Below are 17,529 nucleotides of genomic sequence, written 5' to 3'. Positions count from 1 at the left end.
CATTAGGATCTTGTACCTTTACATGATGTATCTTGGTTCTTATTTTTCCCCATTCCCCTGCCATCCCTTCATCTCCTCTGCCTTCCCTATTTACAAAGACTTTGTTTCCATTTTTTTCCACTTTTCATAAAATTTCTTCATTTGTCTTGGTTTTTTATTTTTTGTTTTTGGGGGGTTTTTTTGTACTGAGGATCGAACTCGGGCCCTTGCACTTTCAAGGCAGGCACTGGAACCACTGAGCTAAATCCCCAGCCCTGTAATTATTTATTTGAAACAATTATATATGCTGGAATTTTAGGGCAATAAAATCTTGGAGAATGACATCCTAGTAGACGAGGCAGGCTGCTCCCTGAAGAAGTTTGACCTCTTTCGTCTTTGCATCTTTTGGCAGCAGTGACAACTGGGTGATATTAAGTGACAATAGAGAGACTGTTCAGGAACTGACTTCCATTCTTTAGAAAACTTGACCTTGACCTCATAAAACTAAACAGCTGTCTACATGTATAAAAGTAAAAGAAAAACAATTTTTCCTGTAAAATGTGTTTTTAATATGAATGTTAGCAGTCACAATCCAAGAGCTACTAATTCAATGTGTCCAAAAGGGAGTAACCCGCATGAATTTGAATGACAAAATTGGAAATAAGATCATTTTGTAGACATAGGAAAATGCCATGGGAAAGTCCAGAATGATAACTTCACTTTTGGATTAACTCTGCTGTGCATACAGAGAGCAATGCCATTGAGAACTAACAGGTATTGGGTACCCATTAGGTACCTGGCACTGTACTGGTTTTGCATTCTTTAGTTTATTGAGTTTAATAAACTAATATTAGAGATAGCCTTTATTATCATTTTATAAATGAGAAAACTGAGGCCTCGCTGATGTAAGACAACTACCCAAGGTAGCACTGTTTTGAAGCATGGTCTATCTGACTCCAAATTTCATGTCCTTTATGGTTTTCCCCACTGTCGATAGAGACAGGCAAAGTGGAAATCAGAGGAAGGAAAGGGGTGGGTGTTACACTTCTCTGGCCTCAGCCATAGCTGTAATGCTTACCTTTAGGTCTGGCTTCTGGATGGCTCTGTTTATGATAGAGTCCTCATCCGTAATGAGGGGGTGTCCAGGAGTGAGCCCAAATGTGCTGCTTAAAGTTGATAGGTGGACCCATGTTACCTTTTTCCAAGAGTAAGTCTGGAATTCATCCTGAAGAAACAGACACCAAAACCCCATGAGGTTAAGCGAAATCACTAGGCTAAAACTCAACCCAGAAAACATCATTTTATTGTAATTCTGTGAGTTTGTGGAGTTAGTAAATATTCCAGACAGACTATGCTATCGAAATATGGCGGCTCCTATAGGCTTTTTGGGGGCAAAGTCTTATCACCATGTGTTAAGGAACCCGGACGTGAAAAGGGACACCAACACATAAGCAAAGCCGGAGAGTGCGAGGTAGCAACTCAACTAAGAGCTAATTTCTTCCATTGCTGTCCATCCTACGAGGCTACAGTCAGAAGCAAAATTTCACAGGCAGAAAAAAAGCCAGCATTCTAAGGGTTTCGGCGTATCTCTGAAGGTGAGGAAGTCAAGTCAATGAAATTTTCTCTGTCATTTGAGACATCTCAAATGCCACCACCTCTTCTAGGACAGCTCCTTTAACACGCTCCCACTGGGACAAAAGAAAAATATTTTTAAAAAGTGACAGGTGCATTAATTCAACCATTCCTTGCTTGTGCTCCTAATAGTTTCTGTTTTCTCACAGTGTTAGATCACCTTGAAGGTAGAGACCGTGTTTTATTGTTCCTTATCTTCCCCTAGTTACAGAGCACCAAGTCCCACTGGATGAGAGTAAAATGAATGGATGAGAAACACTGGCCACATAGACTGAATGTGTTCAAAGGGGACTGTCAGGACTTTAGCAAAGCTAGTACTGAAGAAGGCGGGCGCCTTATGAATGATCCTAATTGAAATTATTTCCCTTTGTGGTTCACTGAGAGCTTTATTACCAAATAAAGCTGGAAGGAGCAGGAAGGAATGGTTGCCAGGTACCCAATGATCCCTTAAAAACTAATCTAATACCAGTATTATTATCTGAGTGGACATAGACTAAATAGACAAGCTACTTGGATGTCTGGTGACATCAGGAGCTAATCAGGAAGTCGAGAAGTTAAGCCCAGGAAGTTAGTGCTTGGGAAATGCAGGTCTGAGCTGGGAATTATCTCAACCCCATGACCCCTTTTGCTTTGAGGAGTATCTGAACCAACTCTGCAAAAGGTAAACAAGAGAAAATGCAACCGTTATACTAAATCTCTTCTGCTAACCCTCCTGGAGAGCAGCTCCTGCCACTTACATATCCTGAAATACACTCCTTCTCCCCTCTCCTAATATTATAGGCAGCTAGAAATTCGATGGAAATTAATACACAAAGAGGGACTGGGCTCTTGAGGTAGTCAGCACAAAAATTAAAGACATCAGATTTGTGACTGTCTGAAGAGAAACCCAGGCCTCAGAATAGTGATGCAATGGCCAGGCTGCCCTTTGCTAAGGGATAAGCAGTAACTTGGAATTATGCTGTAATTAGCAGCACTTGGCCCAGGAAATCCGGGTAGAGATCAGTTTCTGAGGTGGGTTTCGGAGCAACTGGACCCACCCCTAAAATGCCTTTGTTCTTTCCGTGTACCCTTGCTGCTGGACACATTCCCTACTGGATCCATGTGAGCTAAGCGGCTATACTTGTAATCCTATAGGCTGAGAGTTTGACCCACACTGTACCCACATTGTGACTTTGCTGAATAAATTACCTCTGACAAAGCCCTTGGTGGCAGCCCACTTGGGAGACTCTTCCTGTCTCTCGGAAGCTATCTCTCTATAAACCTTTCCTACTCTTAACTTCCACTGTCCCTTGAAATCCATTCTTCAGCATTCAGGAGACACAAACTCAGCACATCTGACATCTGCCAGGCTGGGTTATATTTCTCCTCTATCACTAAGTCTTTAAGTGGCTAAATCCTGATCATCCACATCCTGGGAACCGCTTTAATTTCTCAGCGCGATGTCTCTTACAAACCAAGCTGTCAGATGTCCTACCACACTTTCCCTTGTCTGTGTGTCTTACCACTCCTCTGGGACTATGGGTAAGGACTGTAACCGGGGCAGCTCTGTGCTCCACTCAGGCCCAGCACAGATACAGAGAGGGAAGGAGGGAGAGAGAGAGAGAGGAAGGAAGGGAGGGGTGGAAGAAGGGAGAGCGGGGTGGGCGAGAGAAAAGCAAAGCAAAGAAATGGGGAGCATGGGAGAGAGAGAGGAGAAACAAGAAACTTGAAAGATAATGAATTAAATTTAAGAAATTTGAAATTGGTTATTACCCTGTGAGGGGAGAAAGACGACTAAATCAAATCCAATGAAACTTGCATGGAGTTATTTTCAGATGTAAAAGTGACTCAAAATGGCCAAATTTCGAATAACCAAACCACGGGCTGAGTGGCCGTGTGCTAGGTACAGTAGAGTAGGCTGCCAATTCTAGAGCACACCTTGACATAGCTGAGTGTTACATGCCTCTGCCTTTGGTCTCATCAATGGGGGCTTTGCTATGAGGAGAATTTGAATTTATAATTACAACAGTAATAAAAATATTTAGCAGTCACTGCATCCCACACCCCACATATAGCATGTTACCCATGTATTATTTCACTTAAGACTCAAAAGCACCATGAGATTATTATTTTGATTATCCTACCATTTTATGGAGGATGAAATGATGACCCAGTAACTACTACAGCAGGAATTTGACTGTCCACTCCCATCCCTGTTTGCTCCCTCCAGAGTCCTCTGTAACCCTCTATTCTACATTTGGCTTAAAAAAAAAAAAATTTATAGCACTGCCATTTTCATACCCACCCTGAATTGGTACTGCCAAAGAACAAAGTTTCACTTTAAAAATGTGGTGATAATGCACATATTGTAGGTGAATACGAACACAAACTGTAAGACGGCCACCAAGTAAGGACCGTTAGGGAGACGGTACTCTTAATAAATGAATGAAAGTATTATCAACTGCTAAGTTTCATCTGGTGATTAGTAGCAGTTTCTAAAATCCTATGTTAGCCATTATCCCATTTTAGGATCCCGATTCTCCAAAGTCAGTAGCATCATCTGTTTTGCAGATGAGAAAACTCACTATGAGAAAGGCTGAGAATTATTCCAGCCCATCTGATGTTTGTAGGAGGGGTAGACTAGGACCTAAGTCCAGATCACCCCATGTCTGATCTTGGCTGCTTCCTCTTTGTTTCAACAAGCTCTCCCATGGCATCTGTGGCTTGTATGTGAACATCACCTTGGAATCTTCTCTGTGTAACAAATAACATCCAGTTTCACACAATCTCTTCTCACTTGGCAGTACAGAATCGAGCACAGCCCAAAATCAAGCTGTCACCCAGCATCTGGCCCAGGGGGACAGCTAGCGGCCTCCAGACTGTCATGCCTATAAAGGAAAGTGCAAAGTGGACCCCTGCTACTCCAAATTCGCAAATTTCATTGTTAATCCAGTGCACCAGCTGCAATGTCTTAGTCCAGGTGAGTACTGAAAGCTGAAATTCACATTCACACTTACATCTTATTATATCTTGTGGTATCACTAAACCAAAGGTGAATGTATATACTTATTGGCCTTTAAGCTCATTTCCTGTTATTCCTTTCTGGTTAGGGAGCACATGTTGAGAAAAACAGCTGCAAATAGCTGTAACTCCTATATTATTAGTGGCTGGATCCTATTAATACTTATTTACATAGTCTTGACAGGAATAATTGAGATTGAGCCAAGCGTCATTGGTGGCCCTACCACACACAGCCTAAGTGTCTGCCTTGGTGGGATGACAAAGGTTTGTTTCTGGAGCTCAGAACGGCAGCAGAAGTGTTCGCAAAAGACCATAGTTTGGGGATCTTTTCATCAAGCAAACCCTTCATGTAAACCTAAGGACCATGAGGGTCTTGCTTTCCAGAATGAAGAGTGGAACTACACTTTGCAGGTGCTTCCAGCTGTTCTCCACTAGTGCTCTGACGGCTACGTTCTTGCTGCAGTAGAAGCAGGACCTTGAAGACAGAGAAGGCCCCACCTTTTGGAGGGCAGAGCCAGACTCTTCAGCTCTAAGGCTGCTGACAGAGTGGAGCCATGGATAGGAAGGAGAGGAAATGGGCACGGAAAGGGAAATGGGAGCCGGAAGGAGGAAATGAAATAAATAGGGGGTGAGCCAGGGGACAGGAAGAGGAAGAAAAGAAAAAGAAAAAAATCTAAGAGTGGTGTCAACACACTGACGTAGTACATTTTGATATTTGGAGCCACTTTTTTAAAACTTCTGATCCTTACACTTTAAGTGTGTTCTTTAACTTTTCTGGACTTGGAAATACTTCACTTGTAAAATAGGGGTAGTAAAGTACTTGTTGCTTCCTGGGTTGGCTATGAGGATGAGGTGAGATTGTGTATGTAAGGACCATATGCACACTGAGATGGATTCTCAAAAGCCACTTTAAGAGTGTGCGCATGTGTGTATTACTGCTCACACGGCACCAAAAGTTTTCTATGCAAAAGCACTTGCTATATCCAAGGCAAGTCTAAGACTAATGCCCTTATCATCTGGGTTATGTGCCCCCACCTGTGTCACCCAGAAGGCCTGCCGTGCCCTTCTGGGACCACAGAAATGAGGGAAGCCAACGCAGCCCTGTAAGATGATCTCTCCTAGTTGCGTATAGGTCAATTTTGCAATTGGACACATACCAGAAAATATCACAGAAGCACACTCTGAGAGCTGCCTCCCTCTATCCTCCTCCTTTCTTTGCATCCTTTAAAATCTATTGGACCCTCCTACCTTTTGCTGCCCCTCCAGGACTAATTAGAGCAATCTCAACCGGCTTCAATCTTGCCTTCTCCATCTTGATTTCAACTTTAATTTTAATTACCTGCTCTTATATGTCATTTTTAGTGGTTTGCTCTGCCAGAGACCCTCCAAATAGATGAGGTTCTAAATGAGTCTTTATGTAATTAGACAAGAACTCAATTATTTCAAATATTCTTACTATCTGAGACTTGGATAAAAAATAAGCTTGGGGCATCAATAGTTTAAAAGGCTGCTGCTAAGTTATTTGCATTAAGATGACACCATAAAAAGATTTTATTTGAATTATATTATAACTGGACTGTAACAACTTCCCATTAAGAAGGATTAGGTGACTCCCATTGGAAAATATATTATATATTTGTTTTCCATGTTATTAAAAAATCAGCACTTGGTATTTATCATCAATCTCATACTGGTAAAATTACAGATCATTAGCATAGATACTGATTAAGTAGTGATTTCCTAACACTTTTTTTTAAAGGCCATGATTTACTTACTGAAAATCTTTAGTATTCCATTTATTTTCAGTTTGCCTTTTCTCATCAAGCAGTGCTAAGCACAAGATTTTTTTTATCTTCACCAAAAAGATGAGAGTAATTATTACTCTTAAATTGCATACATGCTAAAGTCGGATTTTATTCATGATTCATCTATTTCTGAATTTTCATCAATATCTGTAGTGGTGCCACATTTCTACGCAAACAACGGGATTCACCTTCATTGGTGATTTGAATTAAATGCTCCTGATGATTTCCATGGTTTTCATCTTAGTGATAATTACAAACACATTCTTTTTCTCTCACGGTCATTGTGCGTCACATGCTGTCAGAGACTCGAGATGTGTGGATGACTTTGTGACGAGGAGATCTGAAGTTTGACTCAAGCTGCTTCACTGTGAGGTTTTAACAGGCAGCATTTTCCTTTCGGTTTCAATTAAAGATGTCAGAGCTAGGGGCTTCAGTTCACGAACTTAGAAATTCTGCAATCAGCCATGTAGGTGGCACCCTGAAGTCTGCCAGCCCACGGGGAGTCTCATCTGGCAGCAGAATCCCTGCTTACTGGATTCCTGACCCTACTAACCCTGGGACTTGGTCTCTCACAGACCATGCCCTGCCATCAGCAGGATACTTGGGTGCGTCTGTACTTCCACCCAAAGTTCCTTCTGATAGCCTCTCTCCTGTTTATTCATTCATTCATTCATTCATTTATTCATCGACTTATTTATTCATTCACTTATTTATTCATCCAATCAGTATTTACTGAGTACAAATCAAGAACAGACATTATTACAGGCACTGGAAATATAGCTATGAATAAGACAATAAAATACTTGTCCTTATAAAGTGACACTTTTGTGAAGAGTCCCCCCACCCTCTCTGCCTCTGTGATGCAGAAGATAGGTGCTTTACTAAAACCTCCTTGTTCTTCAGCCATGCATCACCTTCTATATTAAGTCTTTGTTGATTCATTTCCTGCCCTCATTCTGGAGGAAGTTAACCCTTTTCTGCATTCAATTTTTGCTTTCTGTTTTCATTTCTCACTGCTTTAGTGCTTGGCAGTTTGCCTTGTATTAAAATGTTCTTCACTTAGTGGTTTATGTTACAGAGTATCATCCATGATTTCCTGCTAATAACTCTGAAAGATGTGTATTATCATCTGCATTTTATGGATGACCACAGAGTCAGGTAATTTTACCACCTAGGGAATGTCAGAGCCAGGACTTCCCACCTTACATTTCCCTTTCCTTCATAAACTCAATGGGCACAGGTGAATCCCAGTCACAGTGCTAGCTCATGGGCAGGGGCATGAGGAGGGAATATAATGATCAAAGAAAGCACGATCTATCAAGCTCAAAAGATCACTACACAAATAAATATAAAATTCCAACTACTGAAAGTGTTACTTAGGAAAGTTTCAGGATTATGGTAGGACTATATAACAGAAATATAGCCATCAATAAAATCAGGAAGGCCTTTCCTGAGTTTCAAAAGGATAAGAGTTAAAAGCGACAGTGGCTGGCGGGGACAGGCACATGGGGACAGGTCCCAGGAGTGGACACCATGTAGGCTAAGAATTTGAACCCAAATCTTCTGCCCCTCTCTGTGGTATATTCCATTTTCTCCACTCATGGTACTAATTCCTTCCTATCATTTTCCTTCTAGAGATTGTACACATTTTTAAAGCAGTGATTGGTAGTTTATTTTTCATTCTTTACAGGAGCTAGCACATGGCCATAATAGGTGCTCAATATGTATTTAATTCAATTAAATAAATTAAATTTAATAGAATCTGTAATAAATAGTTTTGTGGTTTCTACTACTATTTTATTTCAAAAAATACTAAGTGCCATAGATGAGAAAGCGAGAGAATATGGTATCAGGTTAGGTATACATTTCCTCTTCCAAAGCCCATTTTCCTACTCCCCATTTCAACCTGGATTTTCCTCAGACTCACCTAGAAACCTCTGAGATTCTGTGAGCTGGCTTCTGAGAAATGACTCTACACTAAGATAAAGTTTTGAAGTCATTCATCTCTATAATACTGTGCCATTTACTGTTATGCTGAGGACTCTGTCAAATCATTCAACCTTTTACAAAGGGAAAAAGCAAAAGAGTATGCCAATACGAAGTGGTAACAAAAGACAAAGACAAGTTTCATACAGTTCCAAATTTGGTTGAATGTTAGTCTGAAATTTGTTAGAATTCAAATTGCAATATATCCTTTTTTCTTACCAGCTCTAATCCTGCTGCTATCCTTCTCCCTTACTGCATTAAGTAAATGTTTATCTATAAAGATTGCTATACATACAAAAAAAATTTTAAATTCCTAACAGAGTTTGATTTATCAAAAATTTGGTTGTCACTCTAGGTCATGTCTGCCAAGATCATTTGACACCTCATCAGAACCACTGAGCCAGTCAGACAGAAAGGAATTCTGCATGAGCCTGCCCTTTCATTTACTCCAGGAGAAACAGCCAGGCCAGCCCGAGGAGTCCCACCTCTTATTAATGGAACCCCTGGAACTCGGGGTATAGCAATTAAGTTGGCAAGTCACTTCCCATGTGGACCTGACCTGCCTGCAGAAATGGCACACGTTGTCTGGGTGGTCTGAGAACACGTACAGAGGAACTCACCAATCAGTTCAATCTGGCAGAGAGGCAATGACCTTGGGGACCAGATGGCTACTTTTTTTTTAATCCTAGTATATCTTCAGAATGCAACACATCCCATAACCCTGGCTCTCCCAAATCAGCAGAGGAGACAGCATCTTCTTTGGGGGGATCCTCCCATCTCCACCCCAAATCCCCCTCTCTTTCTTCTGAAGTCACCAGTGGAGCGACTGAACATGGATGCAGCTGCCTCGGGGGTGAGGGTCAGTGTGAATTCCATAGCTTGTAGCCTGACTTTTAACTACTTTACACTACTTCTTACCTTTAGCTGCTGCCGCGGTTATTCTCTGCTCTAACATTCAAAAAAGTCACACTGTTAAGAGGAATATCCCGTGGAATAGGTCTTCTTAAACAAATGCCAGCGTACAAAAATCATAAAATTCTTGGTAGAATCACGCAAGGCTGTGACAGAGACCCTGAGACAGGACCACCACCAGCCACCAGTCTTGTGCACATTGCCCCAGGCCACCCCACCACATAATGTCCAGGAAAAGGGCCATCAGCTGCAAAACCAGGTGTACACTTACTGTGGTCCTCAGTAAAACAGTATCTGCTTCTTGCAAGGAACATGGGACACAGTTTGCCCAAACATACCACGCCGGTCTCCAGTAAAACACCAAAGGGAGGACGCCCAAGGACAAGATGGATCCAGCAAGACAGAGGGCTTTCTGGCAGCCGACAGTCCGATAGCCAAACATTTCCTGAAATAGAATCACAATAACTCCAGATATTGGTCAACTGCCACAGATGAACAAACGCTAAGTTTTGAGCAATGCACTGGGGGCAGAGGAAAATAGCTGATGAGAGTGAGGAGAGATGGAAAAAGCAACAGGATCCCTAACAGAGAAGTTTCAAACTTGACCCCAGACCTCCAAGAAAGAGTAGTTTAGCCAAGAAAGTCAGTTGTACAACTCGAGCAGCCAACTACCCTGGGTCAAGCACTACACTATGTGTTCAGATATAGGGGTTTCTGTAAGTCCTCCAACCATCCCTGCCCTTAATATCCCCGAAGTGAAACAATATTGCCCTCATTTCACCAACAATGGGGCTGAGCTCAGAACAACTGAATGGAATCACTCATCCAAGGCCACATAGCTAGAGAAGTTCTGCTGCTAAGGTCCAAATCCAAGTCTGTCAGCCACCAATGCCTGAATTTGATTCATAACCTAATAGGCATGACTGCAAGCCATGTGACAGAAAGGCCAGCTGATGCAGTCATCGAATGATTCCCTCAGCTAGGACCAGTGGCATGCTCAGGAGGGACCACAGCCTGGCCTTGAGTTGGAGACAGTGTTTGGTGAAAGAATTTGATCAGAAAAGGAGTAACAACCAACTTTCTTTTTGGTGTTTAAGGTAGAATTATAGGTTTCTACAGTCTTCCTTTGTTCGGTAACAAGACAAATTTAATATGAAGAGACTACTTGGCTTATTTTACCTCACACTGTTGAACACCTGCTGCGTGTCATGAAAAGATATTATTTTATCTTGGAGAATATAAATTTGAACAAGGTAAGAGTCTCACTTCTGTTACACATATAATCCAGGCAAACTCCTTCCTTCCAAGAAAAGTCTGGGACAAAATAGAAAATGACTCCCCAAAGATTATGGCTTCAGTCCCCCACTGCAGCCCACAAAGTCCTATACACAAGGTGAAGTTGAAAACTCTGATAATTGCTTACCTTTTTTAAATTATTGTAAAAGAACACATTACTATGAGTTCCCCTCAAAATACTTCCCCTTGTTTCCAACATACTCATCCCATTGTTTTGCCCCTTTCTGAAGCAATTCTAGGACTCCTGTCATTAATGTCCTTATATGTGCTGTCGTGGCTGCCTTGATGTTCTGAATCAATTCAAAATGTTTGATTTTCACGGTCCCTTAGACACTGAGGAAAAGCCAGAAGTCACATAATGCCAGTTCTCATGAATAAGGTGGATAAGAACACACTGTCATGTTCTTACAAGCCTGCCTTTCTCTTGGATGGCACTTGGCAGCAGCATTCACTGAATTTTGAGCACACCTTGTAAAGACACTCATCAAAGAGGACATCCAGAAGTGCATCACAAGCTGGCAAGAACAATGGGATAAGTATGTTTAAAGTGAGGGGAGTATTTCAAGGGGAATTAAGGGAAATATAACTTTCACTGAAATAAATTTTTAAGGTAAATAGTTACCATATATTTTGATCATGACTCATACTTGTGCTAATTACAATGGCTAAAACTGAGAAGCAATAGAATGTCACAGTTAAAAGGACAGATATTGGCTCTGTCACTTGGTGTGTGACTTCATTAAGTTATGGGACGTCTTTGTTCCTCAGTTTGTCATCCATAAAATGGGAATAGTGATGTCTTCACCTTACAGGGCTGCTGGGAGCTTTCAGTGAATGCCCACGTTCAAGGGCTGCAGGAGCACCTGCTGCTGCAGTTGATCCCTCTTCCCTGGTGGAGACCTGAAATTCCAGCCCCTAGTTCATCGGGTAGTAGAGCCAAGGATAGTGTGGACAGCGGATAACAAGGGAACTGGACAGAAGACTTTACACCCACTTGCTTCTCTGTCTCATCTGATAAAGACTACATTACCAGAAAAGGCTCCCTGACCTGTGGCTCAAGGCTGCTCTCATGTATAATTATTAGATGACTGCCTATTATTCGCAATACCACAGGAACTGAAAGGCAACCCAGGACACTACCTACATCTGGTATAAGTTTTATAAAATGTTCACGTTAACTCAGAAAGACGAGCTCGGGACTTACGGTGCAAGCAAAATGTCCACCCTGACCTGACCTGAGTACTCTTCAGCCCCCAAGCTCACGCTGTTGCTTTTCAGATGCCAAGGCTGGAACAGCTCTGTTCCCGCATCACACCTGCCACCCGCACGACAGGTCCAGATCTTAATGCCCCTCCCTGTCCTGTGTCCAACCACCCTATGTTCCGCATGCTTTTCTGTCTCTACATATTAGCGCAGATCCCCTTCTCTCCCCCGTCCCCAATCTCATCATTTTCTTGCTTTGTAAAAATACACAGTGAACAGTTTTCTTACATTTCCACTCTGGTGAGCCCCATATAGCCGGCCCAAGGTGCTCTGTTCTGTTGTGCAAACCTCTCTGTTAGTGTGCATTCTTCATGGCCTGTGCTGTAAGAGAGCTCTATCTCCAAATTATCTCCATGTTCATGATTAAGATAAAAGAGGCAGAAATTATTGTCTTTTTCTCTAGTTAAGAAAACTGAAGTTGAAAGTTACTACATATAATAACAGTTATTAGCAGTAACTAATTATTATCGATAACAATGCTAGCAGCTAAAATTTATGGGGCACTTAAAAGTGCTTTACCAAGCACTTTGCACATATTCTCCCAATTAGTTGAAAAGATTTACTAAGTTTCCCAAGGTACAAAGCTCATAAGTAACTCAAAATTAGGCCTCCAGTGTAGACCTCTACAACTCAGGAAGATAATAACAGGTTCTGGCCATTTCTACTTTACAGTTCTTCTTCCTATTTCTAATTTCAGTTTAATTTACTAAATGTTTATTAAGTGTCTGCCAAAGGCAGCCACATGCTAGACCCAGAGATAAATGAGACAATATCTCCAGCGTTAAGGAGTCCATTAGTTTAGTGGAGAAGAGAGACACAAAGAGAGAAAGCTTAGCAAAGAAAAATGAGTGGCTTACAGGGAAAGGTGACCTTATAAACTGTCATCCGAATGCAGTGCTATCAATAATAACACTGGAATAACAGTAGACAAGAGTGCCCCAGGCAAGGCAAGCGAATCACTTTCTCTTAGAACACAGTGTTCCTGCTCTGAAAGCTCCTCGGTCTCTGGCTGGTGGACACTGAGGGGCCATTCAGTGGCTCCTGACCCATAACCGTGCTGAATTTTCTGCAGAAAGGATGAAAAGTATGGCCAGGAACGTTCAATTTTTGCTTCTTGAAGTGAGTCAAATCGTGCTGACTCGAAGTGGACTGCATTGCAGGAACTATTAACAGATACGGGTTTCAAATTGAAAAAAATGAACATGGGGCCATTATTATCAAGCGGCAGCGATTTGCTGCCTACATTTCTGGAGTGACCTCTGTGTTCCTGATGCTTGAGAGAACCGACCCCGGCACCCTGTGTTCCACCAACTCTTACCTCCCACAAAAAGGGATTGATGAGAACATCACACAAATAATTAAACTTGTGGCGGGCCATGTGCATTACGGAACAGCAGAGCGTCCTTTTATCCTTCCCCTGACCCCATGTTCTGCTCTTCCCTCTCTGAGCAGCCAGGTCCCTTGCATCCTTCAGGATGTCACCTTTGGCTGCCAGGTGTCTAAGGCTTCTCCCTGCAATGCCACTAAGCTCAGAAGCCGAACGGGGTTCCCCTAAAGCAACTGTTTAAACTTCCCTAGGCAACAAAAGGTCAACAGAGGACCAAAATTTAAAAATCTTCTCCTCAGGAAAAATACACACACACACACTATCATCTCCATAAACATTTGGAGTAGAAGGAAGATTTCCAGGCTCTCCACAAGGCTCAGCTTAAAAAAGGTCATGAGGCCGAATCAGGTGGATCTTTCAGAATTTACTCGCAGTGCTTTAACTTAGGACCTGGCACCAGGTAAGCACTTGGTGACTGCTAAGTGTGAAGAGACAAGAACCGGGAAATGCAGGCGAGGGTGAGAACTGGGACGGGAGTTGGCTGTCTCCAAAGGAGCTGTCTAGGGTGATATCGCTGCAACAGAGGCCTCCACATCCTGAGAGTGGCACTCAGCCCCCTAGTTCCAGGATGTGCCAGCAGGATGTGCCTCACAGGGAAGGCTTCAGCGAGGCAAATCTCAGAGGCATGTGGACAGTGAGAAGAAAATGAGTGTAACTGTCACACCAACCTGGTAAATATGAGGTGCAATAAAAAAATGCCATGGTGGATGTTTACTTTGAAAACAAAGGATCTGGAAAAAAAAAAAAAACAAAGAATCTAAGATGAACAGACATTTCTCAGACAAAAAAGCAGAAGCAGCAAATAAATATGTGAAAAAAAATGCCCACGTCACTGGTCATTCGAGAGATGCAGATGAAAAGAGCACTGAGATTCCACCTCACCTCAGAAAGAATGGCTGCTATCGAGAAATCAACCAATGACAAACGCTGGCGGGGTTGTGGGGAGAAAGGAACCCTTCTCCACTGTTAGAGCGCAGACTGCTGCAACCACTGTGGAAATCTATGTGGAGACACCTCAGAAAACTAGGATTAGAGGTCCCATTTGACCCAGCTACTCCCCTGCTGGGTATCTTCCCAAAGGAATGAAAAGAATCTCACCACCTGCCTCGCAAGCACAAGGTTCTGAGTTCAATCCCTGGTACCAAATAAATAAATAAAATTAAAGAATTATACCACAGTAATACATGTGCATGCAAGTTTGTAGCAGCATAGTTTGTAATAGCTAAAATTTGGAAAGACCCCAATAGCCCATCACCTGGAGGCTGGATAAAGAAGATGTGGGGTTTTTTTGTAAAATGGAATTCTACTCAGACATAAGGAATAAATTAAAGACATTTATAGGTAAATGGATGGACCTTCAGACCATACTCTTATGTGAAGTAAATAGGACACACATGTGTAAATATTGAATAGTTTCTCTCATGTGAGAAATTGAAAGTATAAAGAAAAATCAAAATGTATAATCAATAATGTGAAATAGGAAGAAAAGGTCCAAAGGGAGAGGGGAAGTGGGAGGCATAGGGGAAAGGAAAAAAGAGAAAGGAATACATACGAGAAAAGAAAAAAAAAGAAACAAAATCTTTGTAAATAGGAAGGGGTGGAGGGGTTGAAGGGAGGGCAGGGGAGTGGGGGAAAACATAAGAACCAAGATCTACCATGTAAAGGTACAAATTCCCAATGATGAATGTCAAAATAGATTATATCTAAAATGTATCAATAACTTTAATGAATTTTTTAAAGACCCTCAGGTACTTGAATTCCAACACTGTCCCTAACCCTAATCCTAACTCTAACACTATATACATATATATATATATATGGCAATAAAAGACACATTGCCACACGAATCCCCCTTATTATGAACTCCCAGCTTCTGGCCATTTTCCGACAGCGTTCTCAAAGCCCTCTTTCCTGAGTGTCTTTACTTGTGCTTTTGTGGCTGCCTTGGCTCCTGAATTGATTCAAAACGTCCACCCTATGAGGTCATTTTGACCTCGAGGAAGAGCCAGAAGTCGCACGGTGCCAGACCCGGTGGATACGGGAGATAAGAATTCACTGTCGTGTTTTACAAATGGTGGGGAATGCTTTGAAGAGAATCGATGGCAATGCGTCTTTTCCCATAATAAATTATTAAAATTTAAACACGCCTGGCATTTTTCAACCACCCCTGTCACCCCTGTCTGCGTGTTGGTGTGTGGAGCACATCCTGTCTCCAGCAGCACTGTGTCACGCTCGGGACGGTCCTGCCCTCGGAGCCAGGTGCCAGCGCAGTGCTTGAAACGGGCCCTGGGATCTTCTCTGACCGCCTCTCATCCTGACCACCGTGTGCCTTCCTTCCACGAATTGACTCATTCAATCAAATTACAGTCAAATCTTCTTGGCCTGGGAGGCATTCAATCTCCAGAAGACAATTTTGCATTTCTCCACAAGCCTCATTAAATATTTGAAAGTTTTAAATAGTTTCCATTTTTAAAAGTTTACCTCCCTGATGATAATTTCTTTTGCCTATTTCCAGTGTTTAGTGTGCAAAGTATGCCTCACTGTAATTTCCATGCATTACAACAATTGCGCTAAATGAATGCAATTTACCTGACTGCCTACTTCCACCTTAATAACTATTAAAATTTCTGCCTCAGTAGCTTCTTGTTTGCCACTGTTTAGCACGAAGAAGAGATTCCTACACTTCTGAGTTAATTGCACTTTGAGAGTCAGGAGAGAAATACTCAGCCTGAATTCCCTAATCCAGAAACCTAAAGACTCAGTGAGAAAGACTTGCTGACAGGCTTCTTGTCTACCTAGGACATATTTCTCAGAACTTTAAATTGTTCCTCCCCATTTATTTTCGCACATACACACACACACACACACACACACACACACACACACACAAACGATGACCTCTATTTTTTTCTTTCAAATAAATCATGTATTATGACAATATTGTCTCCACATTCTTACACTGCAAGAATCACCTGAACACAGAAAGGAAAGTACAAAAGCATCCAGGAATAAACCAAATTCCACACAGTGAGAGAAGACATTGGACCTCGCAGTCCATCCCCACAATGGGATTTTAGCCCACACGACAAACATATGAGCTCCCACGCCACCCAGCAGTACAGGTGCATCTTGGTAATGGAACAGGAACTGAAAACAGTCATTGCAAAGGATTACAGCATCATGACAATCTTTTTTTTTTTTTCTATAGCCAAAAACAAGTTAAATTTAAAAGCTATTTTGGGACACATGGAGTTAAAAGAAAACTACGTAGAAAGGAAGTAATGGAAAAATGAATTTATACTTAGGGATAAGGCAGCCTCTATCTGAGGAGGGCAGGGGAATGGAAGGTCGTCCTGTTACATGAGGGTCACAGCGAAGGCCCCAGCTTTTGCTTGTCCATGTGGGATCCTCACATTAGTATAAGGAACCAATTAACTAAGGTAGTTATTGCAACACAGCATGGGCCAATAACACCAGTGTGCCTTGAACTAGAGATTATGGTCAGTGAAATTGTGAGCACCTGAAGTCTTGAGGGAGAAAAAAGAATGAATCAGAGCCAGGAAAAGATGCCCCCTTCATAGGGGAAAGGAAAGAAGGGAATGGAATCAGTAAGATAAAATGAAAAACAATGGAAACAAAGTCTTTCTAGATAGGGAGGGAGGGAGAGGTGTAAGGGAGGGCAGGGGAATGGGGAAAAACTAAGAACGAAGGTTGATTATGTAAAGGCACAAATATGTTAAATGTACCAATAAAATTAATTTTTAAAAAAGATGCCCCCTTCTGAAAGAGCTCTTCTGTTTCCCGTTGGTCTTGCCATCCTTTATTCTCCCATATGCTCAGGCCACACGTCAGTTCCTTCTCCCACCTCTCTGGGGCCACAGCCTCACCCTGCAGGCAAGCGGATCCCAGTCTAGGTGACTTTGTCTCCCAGGGAACATTTAGAATGTCCAGAGGTATTTTTGGCAGCTTCAGTACCAGAGAACTAGAACATTTTTAACGTTTGAATCTATGGAGGAAGAGATTCACATGTACTATGAACACGGCTGTGGTCTGAATGTTGTTTGAGCCCCAGGGCTCATGGGTTGACTTGGTCCATGGGGCGGCGGTGCTGGGAGGGTTGGGGTCTTTGAGCGCAGGCCTCCTGGGAGGTCCTTGGGTCACTGGCTGCCCTGACCTTGGAATAGACACTGGTGTCCTGCACTCAGTTCTGGACAGGGCAAGGTACTCTAAAAGCCTGAGCGCAGTCCAAAAGTTAATCTCTGGCTTCTT

The 17,529-nt window shown here is 42.3% G+C and overlaps 1 protein-coding gene across 5 annotated transcripts in view; it reads right to left on the bottom strand.

Moving 5' to 3' along the window:
• Positions 1 to 17,529, bottom strand: part of Atp13a4 (ATPase 13A4) — a 116,573-nt gene that overhangs the window by 69,465 nt on the left and 29,579 nt on the right. For 4 of the 5 annotated variants that reach the window (XM_010624079.2, XM_033762567.1, XM_010624078.2 and 1 more), the window contains exons 2-3: positions 9,586 to 9,759; positions 1,058 to 1,204 (exon numbers count right to left, since the gene is read on the bottom strand). In XM_010624079.2, the coding sequence (XP_010622381.1) occupies positions 1,058 to 1,204; positions 9,586 to 9,756 (318 nt within the window). In that variant the 5' untranslated portion in view covers positions 9,757 to 9,759. The remainder of the gene's footprint in view (positions 1 to 1,057; positions 1,205 to 9,585; positions 9,760 to 17,529) is intronic. The other variant, XM_010624081.2, reaches the window with a different exon arrangement.

This window comes from Fukomys damarensis, unplaced genomic scaffold, assembly GCF_012274545.1.
Source record: "Fukomys damarensis isolate Sample0158 unplaced genomic scaffold, DMR_v1.0_HiC HiC_scaffold_12, whole genome shotgun sequence".
NCBI classification, from domain to species: Eukaryota; Metazoa; Chordata; class Mammalia; order Rodentia; family Bathyergidae; genus Fukomys; species Fukomys damarensis.
The sequence above is the reverse complement of the archived record's forward strand: the minus strand, read 5'-3'. Positions and strand labels throughout refer to the sequence as shown.